Source organism: Alternaria postmessia (genome assembly GCF_024291825.1).
Source record: "Alternaria postmessia strain BMP 2775 chromosome Unknown scaffold_1, whole genome shotgun sequence".
Lineage (NCBI taxonomy): Eukaryota > Fungi > Ascomycota > Dothideomycetes > Pleosporales > Pleosporaceae > Alternaria > Alternaria postmessia.
In genome coordinates, this window is record NW_026260074.1 from 891,214 (window position 1) to 905,991 (window position 14,778).

Consider the following 14,778-nt stretch of genomic DNA (forward strand, 5'->3'; position numbering starts at 1 on the left):
TTGGGGTGGAAATCCTAGGAATCATGCTCGATGAATGTATATAATGCCTATTACAAACGAAAAGTGTTCATGTCTCACGAAAAATTATGTCTTGTATCTCATAATGAAGCTTAAGCTGTATTTATTATGCCTTATTTTCTTGTTGATATCCTTAAATGCCCAATGCCTTTGCGATCGCCTCTCCGACCGCTGTGGCACTCGTCGGGTTTTGTCCGGTGATCAATCGGCCAGAAACGGCGACCTTCTCGCCCCAGGGCTCCGCTGCCTTGACAAACTTGCCTCCGCTCGCCTTCTGCAGCGCATCTTCAGGCAAGAATGGTACAGCCTTGGTCAAGCCCACTTGCTCCTCCTCAGCGTTTGTGAATGCGGTAACCTCCTTTCCAGCAACAAGCAGACTTCCGTCGCTCAGCTTAGCGTCGTAGAAGACAGCGGGTGCATGGCATACGGCTGACACGATCTTGTCCGCCTCCCAAAACTCCCTGATAAGTTGTTGTGACGTCGCGTCGTCGACAAGATCGAACATAGGTCCATGACCACCAACGTAGAAGATGGCATCAAACTCCTTCGCCTTTCCCTTGAAGTCGCTCAGCTTCTGGGTATTCTTCCAGACCTGCTCGTCGTTCTTGAGGAAGTTGACGGATACATCGTCTTTCGCGGCTTCAACGGATGCAGGGTCGAGGGGAGCCTCACCGCCCTTGGGGGATGCGACGGTGATGTTGGCTTTGTTGCGTAGGACGTGGTAGGGGTGGGCGAGCTCTGGCAAGTACCAGCCAGTGGGCTTGCCTGTGTCGCCGAGCTTGTTGTGCGAGGTGAGGACGAAGAGAATGCTTGGCTTAGACATTGTGAAAGTTGGATGATTGATAATAGGTATGGTTGAACTGGCGCGCAGAATGGATATACTTTAAGACTTTTGGAAAAGTTCGATGGCTTTCTGAGAGTACCCTGCTTATGTGACGACATGCGGGGTAGCTACGAGATAAAAGGCCCGATTGTGCGGACAGCTTCTCCTGGCCCCTAGGGCGTCATCTTGGAAAATCCGTGTTATCTGTTCGCCGAGGATGTACCTAGGCAGTATTTCAAGGTGGAATAGAGGATACGATCAGCCAGTCCCTAGCAGCTTCTGTGCGATGCACTGGACTACTCTCCACTAAAATCTCGGAGTAGCTTGCATTTCGAGCGAAATTAGGATGACAATGACGTTTTTGCAGATATAGTCTCCTCTTATGCATCCAAGGATTCTGTCTCGGAAGCATATGCTACCTAGGTAGGGACTTCCATCTTGACCGAAGAACCTCTAACCAACTACTGCTCCATTGTAAAGACGATCATGCGTCGGATGACCTCATGAGATATGGTGAAGCAGCATGTCTTCCAATAGAACCAAGTGCCAGAATCAGAGCGGAGCCTTTTTGTTACACTGATGTATATTGACGCTCCTTAACAATCACCTGCGGTAGCTTCGCCCACCTCAGTTTGACTCTTTGCTAGCCCTGTACTAGATGAAGTTGATATGTTCAGTATCCACGACCCATATTCTTGATTAAGGACGTGATGAAACAGCATGACCGTGAACTCTTTAGATAACGTCAGCCCCACGACTCAATGCATTTTCCTTTTGGTCTCCGCGTAAGCTTAGCACCAGAAAAGGTTGCAAGCCATCACGGCATGATCTTCGATGCGGTCGTTTTCGTCGGAATCACCATATCAGTAGAGTCCAATGACTAGTGAGTTGCGCCAGACCAGCCGCAGTACACATGTTGCAGAATAATATCGGGATGATGTTGAGGTAGAACCGACGCGACTTCAAACGCGTCTGCGCGTTCCTAGGCTTGGCGCACGTGGAAGTCAACCCCTCCGTTCATGACGTCATCATCGCAATTAACACTTGCCGACTTAACAAGCTACTCAAGTACTATCACCGCCGACCTGAAGCTCATCAATAAGCCGATTTTTATGCCGTTGAAAGGTTGGAAATGTAGATGGGCTCTCGGACGTGCTCGCGTTCTGAATCGACAGTTGTAAATCGCATTCCGCTGCTTCAAGCACACATGTACTTATACGGTATCATGGCCGACCTCGGGTATCTGCGACAACCACCTGATTTCCTGAGTATCCATGCCGTACGCTTCCAATTTCGGCGGTCATCCCTACTTCGACTGTACGCGTACGGGGAAGCTTCTGGTTGGTCGACTGTTCAGCTGGGTCGCGCAAATAGCCCGATTTGACCTCGCTTTGCATCCAGAGTGTGGAACACCACGAAGGGCCCACGCTCTGTACGGCCTATACGCGTTCGCGTGAAAGCCACATATATATTTTCCGAATGTGTATAAAAGACGGAGACAGTAGACAGAGTGTATGATTTCGAAAGTACTGTTCAACGTTATGGCCTCTTCCGAGAACAAAACTGTCATCATAACGGGTTGCAGCAGCGGCATTGGCCTAGCAACGACCCTGGTGTTCCTCTCACAAAAGGCGCGAGTCTTCGGTATCGATATGTCGCCCTTCACTCATGAGTTTGACGCCATCTACAACGATTCTTTTACTTTTCACAAAGCCGACTTTTGCGAGCCCGGCGCAGCCGAGGATGCAATATCTGCTTGCATTGCAAAATACGGCCCGAGCATCAACGTGCTAGCCAATGTTGCGGGTATCATGGATGCCTTCAGCAGCGCTGATACGGTCAGGGACTCGGAATGGGAGCGCGTGCTTACCGTCAACCTCACAGTACCTGTCCGGATGATGACGGCTGTATTGCCTAGCATGAAGAATCAACAAAGCGGTTCCATCGTAAACGTTGGAAGCTATGCGAGTCTCTCGGGTGCGGTGGCTGGCATCGCATACACAGCCAGTAAACATGGGCTTGTCGGTGCGACCAAAAACGTCGCGTGGCGCTTTCGGAAGGATGGCATTCGATGCAACGCCGTACTTCCAGGTGGTTCGTATCATCCCTGGTTCTAGGTCCGCGAAAATCTTTTCCTGATGCACTCTCAGCCGTTCCCACCAACATCCGCTCATCGATGGTGCAAGAAAATGTCGATCAGGCAGCAATGGAAGTATACCGGTACGTTATCACGATGCCGAAAGACGCGCACTTACTGACAGGCTCGTAGCCCGGTGCAGGTATTATGCCAGGGCCTCAAGAGGGACGACCTTCCATACGGATCCGTAGGCCCTGACGATATTGCGCAAGGCATTGCATTTCTTGCCTCCGATGCTGCAAAGACGATCAGTGGTGTGGTGATGCCGATAGACAATGCTTGGTCGACTATCTAGGTTGTGATGATGGGCCTGATATTATGAAAGGTGCAGGCTGTTGGCAGGACGGGACGGGAGGCGAAGAGGGACAGTTTCAAAGAGTATGATCAGCCTTTACACATGCGTACGCACGATATACTAAAATGTCTTCGATTATGTGTGCAGCGCTAACTACAAGCGGTGACACATGATCACAAGGGTAGCATACCTACATTATTCTCGTAACACATTTCACGCATTACTCACAATATGATGGCCCTCATACGTCCGGAGACGGTATCGTCCGTACCTAGGTAATCGTGCTTACGATCGGACAGCGGAACATCAGATATCTCGATATCGAGGCCAGGGCAGCGCCACTATGTCGATACATCCTACAAAAGTCAGACCCGCCTACGTTTGTTCGCCTTCAACGGGTTCGATGGCTTCGCAGCTGCCTTTACCCAGTGTTTCGATGGTTGTATTCATGGATGTAAAAGCTTCTTGACAGCAGCTAGACCGAAAGTTAATCTCATGAGTGCTATTGGCATAGACATTGACAATTAAGCGTGTGCAAACGCTACCTACTGAAGAGAACTAGATGGTTTCTTCTACATTATCAATACATCGGACCCGAACTCCTAACAAGGCCGGTAACTCGAACGCGACAATAAGACCATGGTGGTTTGACGTGTCAATGAGTTTGAATTCTGCTGCGATAGTCATCCCTCAAGGGAAGAAGCAGAGGGCTGAAGAGGTTGCAGACGAATTCCACGCAACCAAGAAACTAGATAGACAGGTTTGAGATTGAGGCTTGCTGACATTCAGATCGTCACATTTTATTCATTGGCGCTTTAACAATGAATTTTGCACAGGTCAATGGCCACTGTATCGATTTAATGTATTCTTGGCATTAGTCGCGTCTCGGCTTGTATCTATGCTAAAATCTTCCCTGAATCATCCATCAAATGCTTTATTCTCCACGTCTTTGGATCTTCGCTAAGACTTGCACCCGGAAGAACGAGCTCTGAGAGGACTGGCTGTGAGTACTCAAAGTTCGTTTCGTCTATTGACTCGGTGTCACTTTCCGGCTCTTCTATGGTCACATAACGTCCGACAGTATTCCGAATCTCGGCACTGAGTTGTTTTCTCATGAGAGCGAGCATGACAATAGCGATATAAGCACTCTTTGACTGCTCATACAGACCGTTAAAACATAGAATGAGTGTTGAGAGAAGTGCCTCGCTTGTATCTTTCCGTTCACTGGCTGGGTCTTGCTCGAGTTGTCGGATGGGTTCTAGAGTCAGGTTGGCGAGGTGGACCAAGAAGATTGTGAGCGTCGAGTCATAACTTTCGAAGCTATGGCGAAGGTAGTATATACGTAAGGTGCTTTCTAAGTGAACGCTGGCTTCTGTGACAACCTGTTGTGCCGTGTTGAGTTGGTTTTGCGTCAATGACCGTGCACCTCCATCTTCAGAATATATCTGAGATCTGAACAGAGTTATCAAGACAGCATGATATTCGCAACTATAGACGTATTAGCTTCTATGATGCGCATGTGTGAGAAGGCCACTCACTGTAGTAGCAGGTGAGAGGGGTGCACAATCCACCGAGGTTGGAGTTGAGTAGGCAAACCGCGATACCAAGTTTCCAGTTTTGCTTGAATGTGTAAAGCTGCGCCCCACGGCATCTTCTTCGAGTCTTCAAATCTACTAAAGCACATCACACCAATCTCGTTTTGGACCACACGCAACTCGCTCAAAGCTTTCATTCCATGACCGAAGTCGGTCATGTAATGGTTTCCATCTGCCGGATAATTTAATACTATATCCCCGTACCACTCTGACTTGCCGTGGACGTCAGGAAGCGGATCTGCTGGGATATCTAGAAGACACGGCGGCTTAAAGTAGTAGTAACTCTGTAATCTGAGAAAGGTTAGCCATGGGCTACTGCATATTGATTAGACTTACGATAGCCATGAAGACAGCCCCCATGCAGTGAAAGATTTGGCGTGCTCAAATTTGTCATGATCCACCCGGGGTGCAAAAAGTCTCATTTTTTGTGCCATACTGAGAGCTTTGAGCATATAAGAAAACCCAAGGGTGTCATGGCCGAAGTCGTTCATTGCAGCATTGATCAGACAACCAGCTTGAACAGTGGTAAGTTTGGGCGCTCCGTCCTCTAATTCCCACAGTCGTTTTGCTTCTGCTAAGAATCGATATGGCAGACTGTCTGGATTGCAGAACCTGGTGCGATTACTGAGCACTCGAGAGCTGGCCTACAGTATATTAATGAACCCCCGTCTACGTCAATGAGACATACTTACTCACACAAGCTTTAGCCAAAAGAGCATTGACAAGTAAATGAGAGCAAAACTCGGTTCTTCTTGATACCAAGTCTTCCAGAAAATAAGCTTTGTGAAAAAAGAAATGCCGTAGATACTGATTGATGAAGTAGCCTTCGATGATGTTGCGCAGCAGTCGATCGTTAGAACTAACACTGGTCCAATGCGAAGGTTGTGCATCCTCGAGTAGATTGTCAACCATCCTAGCCGTAGATAAAGACCTTGCGTAATTACTCTTTTGCAGAGCTACGTGTGTTTGCGAGGTACTTCTATCGTAATCGGACGCTTCGATTGCTTCATAGACAAGCGACTGGAAGTAAGTACTGTCTTGAAGGCTTGCCGGTATCTTGTCCATGTACGGAAAGTGAAAGCGCGAGGACGCTTGTGGAACATAAGAAAGCTCCAGGATCAAACTTCCCTCTTGAATGTGTCTTATCACAGCTTCTGCATTTGCACCTGCTCGAATGCGGTGAAAGATGTCGGCTGCATCTCTCTCAGGCAGGGTTTGTAACATATCAAACAGTTCTTCCTGTGCAGTACGTTTCTGTTTGAGCTGCTGATATCTACGCTTGAATTGACGCGATTCAGTCTCACCATGACGACACTCAGTATCTCGGGTCACGCACGCAGTGCACCTAGGCTTTGACCCGTCGCACTGTTGCTATGTCAGCTAAGATCAGAGAAGCTGCAGGGCATATGTACTTGCTTTTGACTTGCGAGCTCGACAAGCCTCGCAAGCGTTGAATCGAGTAGCCTTTTGCTTTTCTGCTGAGTCTTTGCGGATTCCACCAGTAGGGGCAGGTAAGAGTGAACGCAATGGTGGTGGAGTTCGTGCAGATCCTTGTTCCATTCCTTCCAGAGCAGTGACGTCAGCTGTTTTATAGAGGACGTTCCACTGTCAGACTCCGGCCGTTTGGTTCGTCTGCATGACCCTAGGCTGGCCACTCATATAAAAGTGTAGTGACAAGAAGTATGAGTCTTGGTGTGTAACTAGTATGGGAGGCGACTCGAAGAGGAATTTCGTATCGAAGTTTCGTGGCGCCACTTCGGCGCTACTGCCGCAAAGCCAATCAGCTTCAGTATCGAGATCTTCGATCGCCAGTAGCTCGCCCAATTGCGGGCATATTAGCGTGTTTGGCCATCGGCATCACTTAAAAGATCGAACATTTTGCTATCTTGTTGAAGCATCAGTAATATAGTTCTGGTGAGCATTGCCGCTATATCCCCACTTCCCCTAAGCTCAGTGCATTTTGACTTCATCCGACTGATCAGAAGAACCGGCTGTGCACCTTGTCTCCAAAACTGTTCGAATTCACAACCTGCACTCACAGCATCATCATTGTGTAGGTCACGGGTACAAGAGATAAGTGCTTTCATCAACCAATTGTGTGGCCAAGCGTTTGTTTCTCATTTCCGCGATCTAGATCCGATACACAGTGGGGTTCTAATGCAATATGGTAACACAGCGAGCTCTACCTACCAGATGACATCTCTGGTTCACCTCCAATCTCACACTGGACTGTTGAGAGATGGTTTTGTGAAGCTGAAATACTCTAGAAATCTTTCCTCTGTTGGGAAGGACCCCGAAATGCGGTAAATCGAGCACTCGTTAAGGCACGCCACCCCCTCTGACCACTGTCATGATTGTCTGCCACGTCCAGCTAGCATCTGAAAAGTTTGAGCGACAGGAACGAAACACTGTTTAATTTTGCTAAGATGATACAAAAGATTATATTCATATACCACAAGTAGATCGCGTAATGTGTCTTCCACGAGTCGAGCACTTCTCTTAGATGATGTCTCTCCAGGCTTCAAGTCATGGTGGGGTAATAGCGGAAAATGTAAGTTGAGAAGCTCACTAGTGCTGTACCTTTTCCTGGTGGTATCAGACATGGAGATGCAACAATCTCGGAGGCAGGTCTGAGGGCAATCTATTGAACGAGTGACACTACCTGAAGCCAGCCATATCGTTCCACGACATATTGCAGCTGGACATAGCAGAATGCTTCATAGATTGCTACAAGCAGTGGCTGGTCAGGGCCGCTCTACTGTGCGGCCTGCTATCTGCGTCTCGATCTTGGTGTCCTATACGACATCTAGGCAGCGCGGATGTTGATTCTGCGAAACAGTTGAACAAGCTTTCGGTAATTCATTACAATCTAGCAATAATTGCATCGTGGAGTGACGCGTCGATATTGTAGCAAAGGATCAAGTAGTCGATGAATATGCTGCGTGCTTGAGAAGGATGACTGACTGAAGCCTTACATTCCTTTTTTCTTTCTTCCTAAAACAAAAGAATGGGAGCAGCAAGACTAACATTACAACTTTAATTGACATAAACATTTTGTGCCTGTGTGTTTCCTAGATGAGCCTGTGGAGAAAGAACATTGAGTATGCGAGAAAGAGATGGAGAGATGGGGGTAGGCAATTCAGACGACAGTCGCAGGGATCCGCTGGGCACCTTCGGCCTCCACGCGGCACGTACGCGCCGTACCTTACTGTCTTTTCGCGCAACCGCCAACATTCGCGACCTATACATCCACAGCCCAGGCTCCTTTACCAACCAGATCAGGTTACATCATCCCGATCATTAGACTTTGAGCCACCGCCTTTCCTCTTGTCTTGTGAGATAAATGTCACGATTCGGCCCTTCGATGTTAGGCACCCCATACAGCAAGGCCGAGTAATGAAGCCGTACTACGATTATGGCACTGCCTCACACGTTGCCGGCCTACGGTCGCATTAACGCGACTTGATTCGCGCCTACGGTCCGCCACCGTGCTTCTTGACGCGGCATATCGTGGTTATCGACAAACTGGAATGATGGATGGCCTAACGTCTTCATAACAAAGAAATCCTCGCCGATGAGTTCGACATCCCCTCAAAACGTCGCGCATTGTCCAATTCGCGTATCAGACTCTATATCGTGATCGTTCGAGTCTCAACATTGGCTTGTCCCAACATGCGCGGAGATTTGCTGTCGTCAGCATGTCTGCTCCTCGCAACTACACTACCAGCACACGCCGCTTTCTCTGAATTCTTCTTCGCGGGTAACAATGGAACAAGCGCTCTAAAGACCTGTCCTGAATCCTTGTTCGAATGTGCTCCTCCATCAGTCTGTTCATTTGATGACCGAACTCAGAAGTATTATTGTTGCGAACCTGGAAAAACAGACGCCGTTTGCTGGGGGCCTAATTCAGGCTGCGATGGCGGAGACAGTACTACTCCTTCAGGTGGCCAACAAGCCTGTTCATCGGGAGCCAACACCTTTTGTTGTTTAAAATCAAGGTTAGCAAGCGTCTAAATGGCACGATAATCATCATCGAGTATATAACTGACAACGTCTAGTGAGACCTGCACGGAAACAGCAGACCAAATTAACATCTGCTGGAGCCAACTGGACAATCCGATCGCCTCTCTAAATGCGACCGCCGTAAATGCAACAGCGCAATCGCTTGAATCGATTCGACCATCTGCAGCTACATACGCAGTCGACTTGTCTGCTCTACAAACGCTCACATCAACCGCCGCTGCTTCGTCATCACATAACCCAAGCGCGTCAGCACAACAGCCCATCGTTACCACAACGTCATCTACATTGTCTCAAACAACGGCCTCGCACTCTGAGGCAACTTCCAATAATAGCAGCACAGACGGAGGTCTATCAAGTGGCGCGATAGGCGGCGTGGTCGGTGGGTTGGTGGGTGGACTGGCTCTACTCGGTCTGGCTGGGGGTTTCTTTTGGCGCAGATTGAAGAATGGTAAACGCAATCCCTATAAGCCGGCGAATTTACACAATTCAGCCACACACTCAGTTGGTTATCCAAGTGAGATGGACTCAAACCATATCTACACGTCATCACCAGCGACTGAAAAATACGGATATGCAGTCAATCCTGTGTCAGAAGTGGCCGCAGATAGAGCACCAGCAGAGCTCCCAGAGACTTCGTCGCACAGCAGATAGACGGAACGACTTAACAATAAGTTGGAGGCCGCATCGTAGAAAGCAGCGCATGTTTCACCGCAATCACGCCTTTGATATTCGACTATATGAGACTGCACGTCAAATTTCACCATTAGTCGTTCTTTGTACACCTCAGTAATCGCGCACACAAGATCACTCTGTCCTCAAATATTTTTTCAACGAAGGTCACAAACAATCGCTTTGAAATTATCCGTCTTCAGATGTGAAACTTGTTGGTAAGCTCTTGTGGGCACAGAAGTGATATGACCGATCGCGACAGCAGGCCATTACATAACTACAAAATCACAAAGTTTCCTCTCTTGTGCCCCATCATATATTCTATAGATCTCTCCAAACTCTCTCAGACCTCGTCCCCTTCTCAAAACTCGGTCAATCTCTTCCTCGCGCCACAATCCCCATTCCACCCTTCACCCACCTCACATACCTTCCATATAGTCCTGCTACGCTTCTCGTTCGAAGACATAGCTCTCTCTGTCACTCCGGTCACCCTCAACCAAAGTCTTTCGCCCGAGCAGTCGAGTGTTTACGATGTTCAATGGTAATCGGACCATCAAAAGCGTTTCCAGATATGACATGAAGCTCTGACGTAGTGAAGCTCATTCCACCTGTCTTACCAGCAGTTTTTCGTATAAAACTTAGCCCACTTTAGAACGGCCGGCTAAGGCGAAATGAAACCATAAAACTTAACTTCAGGTACTACGACACCTTTGTTGATAGGAAGCGTACCGTGTACGATGAGCAGGACCGGTACACCACTCTTCACAATCTTGTTGGCTTCCCCATCGGCCCTCAAGATCTTCATTGCTGGCTGCTGTATCTGCACCTTTACGGGCACTTCATGGACATAGTCTACCATATGAATATAGTGAATGTCGAACACATCTCCTCCTGCTTTCCTATCTGTAGAGTACGCAAGAGACCCTGGAAGAGCATCGAGTTGCATTAGGTTGTCGTAGACGTGGTCCTGGCTACTGAGCACGTATTCCATGATATTTGTGGCTAAGAGATCTTTGATTCTTAAGGTTATTGGACCGATACGCTCTTGGAGGCCGACGATGCTGTTGCAAGGGTCTGGCGTGAGTTTCGTGAGGCTCAGGGAGGTGTCGAGATCCTGCGTTGATGACTATCCGATACATACTGATCCGCCGGCTTTTAGGCTTGGTTCGACGACGGAGAAATGTATGTTGATCTGTGCGAGGAGATTGATGTCGGCATCCGCGGTGAAATCAGTTGGATCGCCATATGCTTTTACGTTGCTAGGGAGATTGAATGCCTTCTTTCCTGTTTTTGTGACTTGCATGTAAGAGTCACGGAGAACACTGAGTACATCACGTTTCTTGCCAAAGGAGGAGAGACGATATGTCAGATGTGCATCCGAGGCCATTACGTTTTTCCTGAGGTCGAAAGATCAACGATGGCTCCCTAGATTGGCGGTATTTTAGGTGACGCTAAATGCAAATTCCTCGCAATATCAAGAGCTGAGCAAACCGGGAGTTGGACATTCGTCATAAAGCCTACATCTTACAAGCGACAGAATGTTGGTGCTCCACCAAAAGTGTACCAAAAGTACACCAAAAATTTGAGATGACGCTGGCAAAGCAAGCGACGATGAAGCGAGGGCCAATACGGTAAGCATCGTCAGCAGATGCCATTGGCTGTAAAGGTATTACAACAGCATGCTCTGCAGATTGGAAATGATATCGTAATAAAGGTAGATTATGAAGAGGAGACAAATCAATCTCATACTGACCTCTTTCTGATAATCCTCAATGGTCCCGGTGGCTCTTCCGTGAGCGTTTCTCCAGTGCACGTCCACTGTATACCCATGGCGGAGCGGAACCAAGGAGTTACAGCGCACGCTAAACCCGTTCCAACTTGTACACACAAACTCGACCCGATAGATTCTCCTTACATCGCGTACGAAGAGTGAGTCTCCTAAGCGTTTGAGATCACAATCCTGATATACGACGAGCATGAAGATGCTTTCCGAGGGCCGCGAGCGTTAAGGGGATGGAGGTGACAGGGACAGCGGAACGGTCGGCACGGGCCCGGGTAAGACGGCAACGACAGTCTTGGCGATTTCTCCGCGGCGCACTTGGCATGTTTTGGATTGGGCAATGAACGACAGGGGGAATGGATGTCAGATTCTGGGGAATTGAGTCTCAAGTTGATCGGCGTTCACTAGGGTCCCTGCTCGATATGATTAGAGAGAAGGGGAGCAGAGTGGCCTGTAGACCACACTCACAAATGATGCGGAGGTAGATCTGACTGCGGTAGTGAAGACAGATACGTGAAGCTCAACGTTGGTCTATATTGCACATTTAAACGAGAGACTAAAGCAAGATATACAATAGAGAGCGAGCGATATGTATGATACATACCCAAAGATGAGTGCACCCTTCAATACCCTTGTCCGATGTGTGCTCCTCCATGTTGCGTACAGCTTCCGTTTTACTTTAACGCGTACCGATCTCTCCGTAGTCCTCTCGGAAAGCCGTCCACCACGTGTGTTGCTGAGCAATACTCTGGCGGGTAACCTGTCAAAACCCTCAATCTTGTACCTTTCTACTGGCGCAGGTTGGTCTTCTCATGAGCATAGTCCTCTGCAAACCGAATTGCCTGTAGCTTCTGGGCGTAATTGACAGCCTCGCTCTGAGAGTTCGATCTGAACGTAGCATCACTATCTCTAGCCTGGTTGTTCCACCTGTACAGTTCCGGGCCAGGACCCATAGACACTGGACGAGAGAAGCGGTTGTGCTGGTAGACTGAGTTGCGCTTGGCGTCCACTCTTGTGTTGTTGGGGAGTGGTTCGTGGACAGATAGTACGCGGATCTCTGCAGGTTCAGCTTCCTCGATCGGTGGAATCTTCTTGTAGCGATAGAAAGCATCGAGAGCAGGGATGGACAAGCCATGGACGACGATCGAGAAGATGACAAGAAAGTAGACGACCGGAATCATCGCGGCGACCAAGTTCTCTTCCTCTTCGGTCGAAGCTTCGCCAGGCTTAGGGAAAAGATGGCGGGTGTGCTCGACGTAGAAGACAGCTCCGATACCTGAGATACGTTAGCTTCCCGCGTGCTATGGAGATGCAAGCATTTACTTACCAATGGGTCCGAAGTATCCCATGAATAACGCTTCCTTCCAATCTTTGACACATGCGGGCATAACCTTGTACACCATGAAAATCGCAGGAATTCTGCGAAATGCAAGTATAAGGAACCCAAGGATCATGAGTCTTCCAACACTGATGCCGGTGACCTCTGGCAGCTGGAATTCAGCCCAAGGGATGATGGTTCCAATATACATGAAACCGCCAAAGTTGAGGATGACATCGAAGCAGCTGTTGACTTCGTCGTGGCGCTTCTCTGTTTCTTCCAGGTAGATGCCGTTCCAGTTCATTGCATTACCAGCAACGAAGCAAGCGAGGAGATCGTCTGTACCAAGCGCACCGCAGATACCGATGAGAAACAGTCCCACTGCCATGGGCCAGAGCAGGAGACTCTCGGAGTCGATCCACTTCTTGCGGAGAGAGAACTTGATGGCAAACATGCTGCCAACACCCACCAGCGCCCCGATCGCAACCGACATGAGGATGATGTACAACCAACCTTCGACGATCCATTGCTCCATTGCCATTGGAACACCGCCACCGAGACGGCCAACTCCTTCCTCGCTACGCTTGGAGAGCAAGCCAACCGCGCGGTGGGCGATCTCTTTCACGCCTTCCACGCCTGGCTTCAACTCCAGACCTTCGAGGTCAGCATGGCGTATGAGGTATGTGGCCAGAAGTAGGAATGGAAATCCGAATCCATCGTTGGCTCCAGCTTCCGATGAAATGATCTCGCGTAGTGCACGAGGGACAAATTTGTCGGCAAAAGGACCTTTGGCTACAGCTTGTGACAAGATAGGATCTGTGCAGGTGACGCATGATCCAATTACCAGCGCAGCCAAGAACGAAAGCTTTGGGATGGTGACTAGGATGCACAAGCTTGTGCAGATCCACATGATTGTCATGACGGGGAGTAGGAGGATGGTCATCTCTTTCCAGCGGCCTTGCTGGTACTTGGCAGGAAGTTGGAATCCGGCAATGACGAGCTGCACGCCAATCACGATGCGGCACATGCCCTTCAGTATGCTCAGCAAGGTTCAATCTCAAGCTTTGCATCATTTTTGCTTACCAGCGTGATGGCCTCCCGCTGACCCTCTGCAGCAGAACCCCATTTCTCGGCGTCCAGGAATCTAGCAGCTATCGGCCCTAGGATGATACCGACCAGAACCGCAGGCACTGCAAAGAATCAGTGAGGGTTTCTCAAGCTGCCAAAGACTGGTTACTTACATGCTTCACCCAAGTACCAGACTTGCTTGATCTTGACTGAAAGAAAGCCATAGCAGATGATGAAGGCACCCAGAATGGCAACGACAATGTTGAGCTCGCTAACATCGAGAGTAGGCATCGTGGAAATTCTGGATACCCGGAGTACGGAAAAGACGGAAGGAGATGTTTAACAAGAATGCATGCGCCGAAGGAACAGCCAACAAGGTTAAGAAAAGGGAGGAATAATGAAGAACGAAGACGACCAGCGAGAGCAAGAAACTGTAAAAGGCAGACCAGCTGTATTTACAAGTCGATTAAACCGATATAAGCAAGTACAAAAGTTATGGAGAACGAGGGATTTCCGGGACTGGCTCGGAGAGGATAGTGAGCGCAGTGATGGTCGCGAATGCCAGCCTCGATTTCCAAGTTCTTGGGTGCCACGCCTTATTACTTCATATCTTTACACGCGTCACGGACACAATGCACTTAGTTGACTTGAAACAGCAGCCGCCAGGACATTCTTGGCTTAGCAGCCACTCCCGCCATTAGGAGGCTTACAACCGAAGCCAAGCGGTGAATTGACTATCGCGGATGGAGCCAAGGTCAGCTGTAGCGCTAGCTTCGAACACGGCTTGTGGGACTTTCCGCCTTAAGGCTCAATTCGACCCTGTATGTTACACCTGTGGACATAGAGGAAACAATCTAGGTTGAGACATGAAGACAGTGTTGTGACAGGCTGACCTTGCCTGCCGTGATAAGCGTAAATGAGGAACACTGAATAGCACAGGTTCTTTTGTCCGGTTGTGTGGACTGCGGCTCGGCAAGCGTCTCAACAAGACAACGTTAACATGGCTTCTCGACTCTGGGAGAAATTGGTGGCCCTGAAAGGTTTCTCTGCCA

At 49.0% G+C, this 14,778-nt stretch overlaps 5 protein-coding genes across 5 annotated transcripts; 1 reads left to right on the forward strand and 4 right to left on the reverse strand.

Annotated features, from left to right (window-relative positions):
* Nucleotides 1-151: 151 nt before the first annotated feature.
* Nucleotides 152-841, reverse strand: J4E82_000316 (uncharacterized protein; the record flags this gene model as incomplete). The annotated part of the gene is made up of 1 exon (XM_051726637.1): nt 152-841. The coding sequence occupies one exon, from the start codon at nt 839-841 to the stop codon at nt 152-154; it is 690 nt and encodes a 229-aa protein (XP_051593819.1).
* A 1,541-nt stretch (nt 842-2,382) lies between these two features.
* J4E82_000317 (uncharacterized protein) lies at nt 2,383-3,273 on the forward strand (the record flags this gene model as incomplete). The annotated part of the gene is made up of 3 exons (XM_051726638.1): nt 2,383-2,935; nt 2,992-3,061; nt 3,111-3,273. 3 exons carry the CDS (start codon nt 2,383-2,385, stop codon nt 3,271-3,273), a joined length of 786 nt encoding a protein of 261 aa, XP_051593820.1.
* Nucleotides 3,274-4,169: 896 nt separating this feature from the next.
* On the reverse strand, nt 4,170-5,228 carry J4E82_000318 (uncharacterized protein; the record flags this gene model as incomplete). Its single annotated transcript, XM_051726639.1, has 3 exons — nt 4,170-4,761; nt 4,812-5,152; nt 5,205-5,228. 3 exons carry the CDS (start codon nt 5,226-5,228, stop codon nt 4,170-4,172), a joined length of 957 nt encoding a protein of 318 aa, XP_051593821.1.
* Nucleotides 5,229-10,221: 4,993 nt separating this feature from the next.
* Nucleotides 10,222-10,947, reverse strand: J4E82_000319 (uncharacterized protein; the record flags this gene model as incomplete). The annotated part of the gene is given in 2 exon segments (XM_051726640.1): nt 10,222-10,686; nt 10,702-10,947. The coding sequence occupies 2 exon segments, from the start codon at nt 10,945-10,947 to the stop codon at nt 10,222-10,224; spliced, it is 711 nt and encodes a 236-aa protein (XP_051593822.1).
* A 1,181-nt stretch (nt 10,948-12,128) lies between these two features.
* On the reverse strand, nt 12,129-14,017 carry J4E82_000320 (uncharacterized protein; the record flags this gene model as incomplete). Its single annotated transcript, XM_051726641.1, has 4 exons — nt 12,129-12,616; nt 12,668-13,688; nt 13,742-13,848; nt 13,900-14,017. The coding sequence occupies 4 exons, from the start codon at nt 14,015-14,017 to the stop codon at nt 12,129-12,131; spliced, it is 1,734 nt and encodes a 577-aa protein (XP_051593823.1).
* Nucleotides 14,018-14,778: the final 761 nt, after the last annotated feature.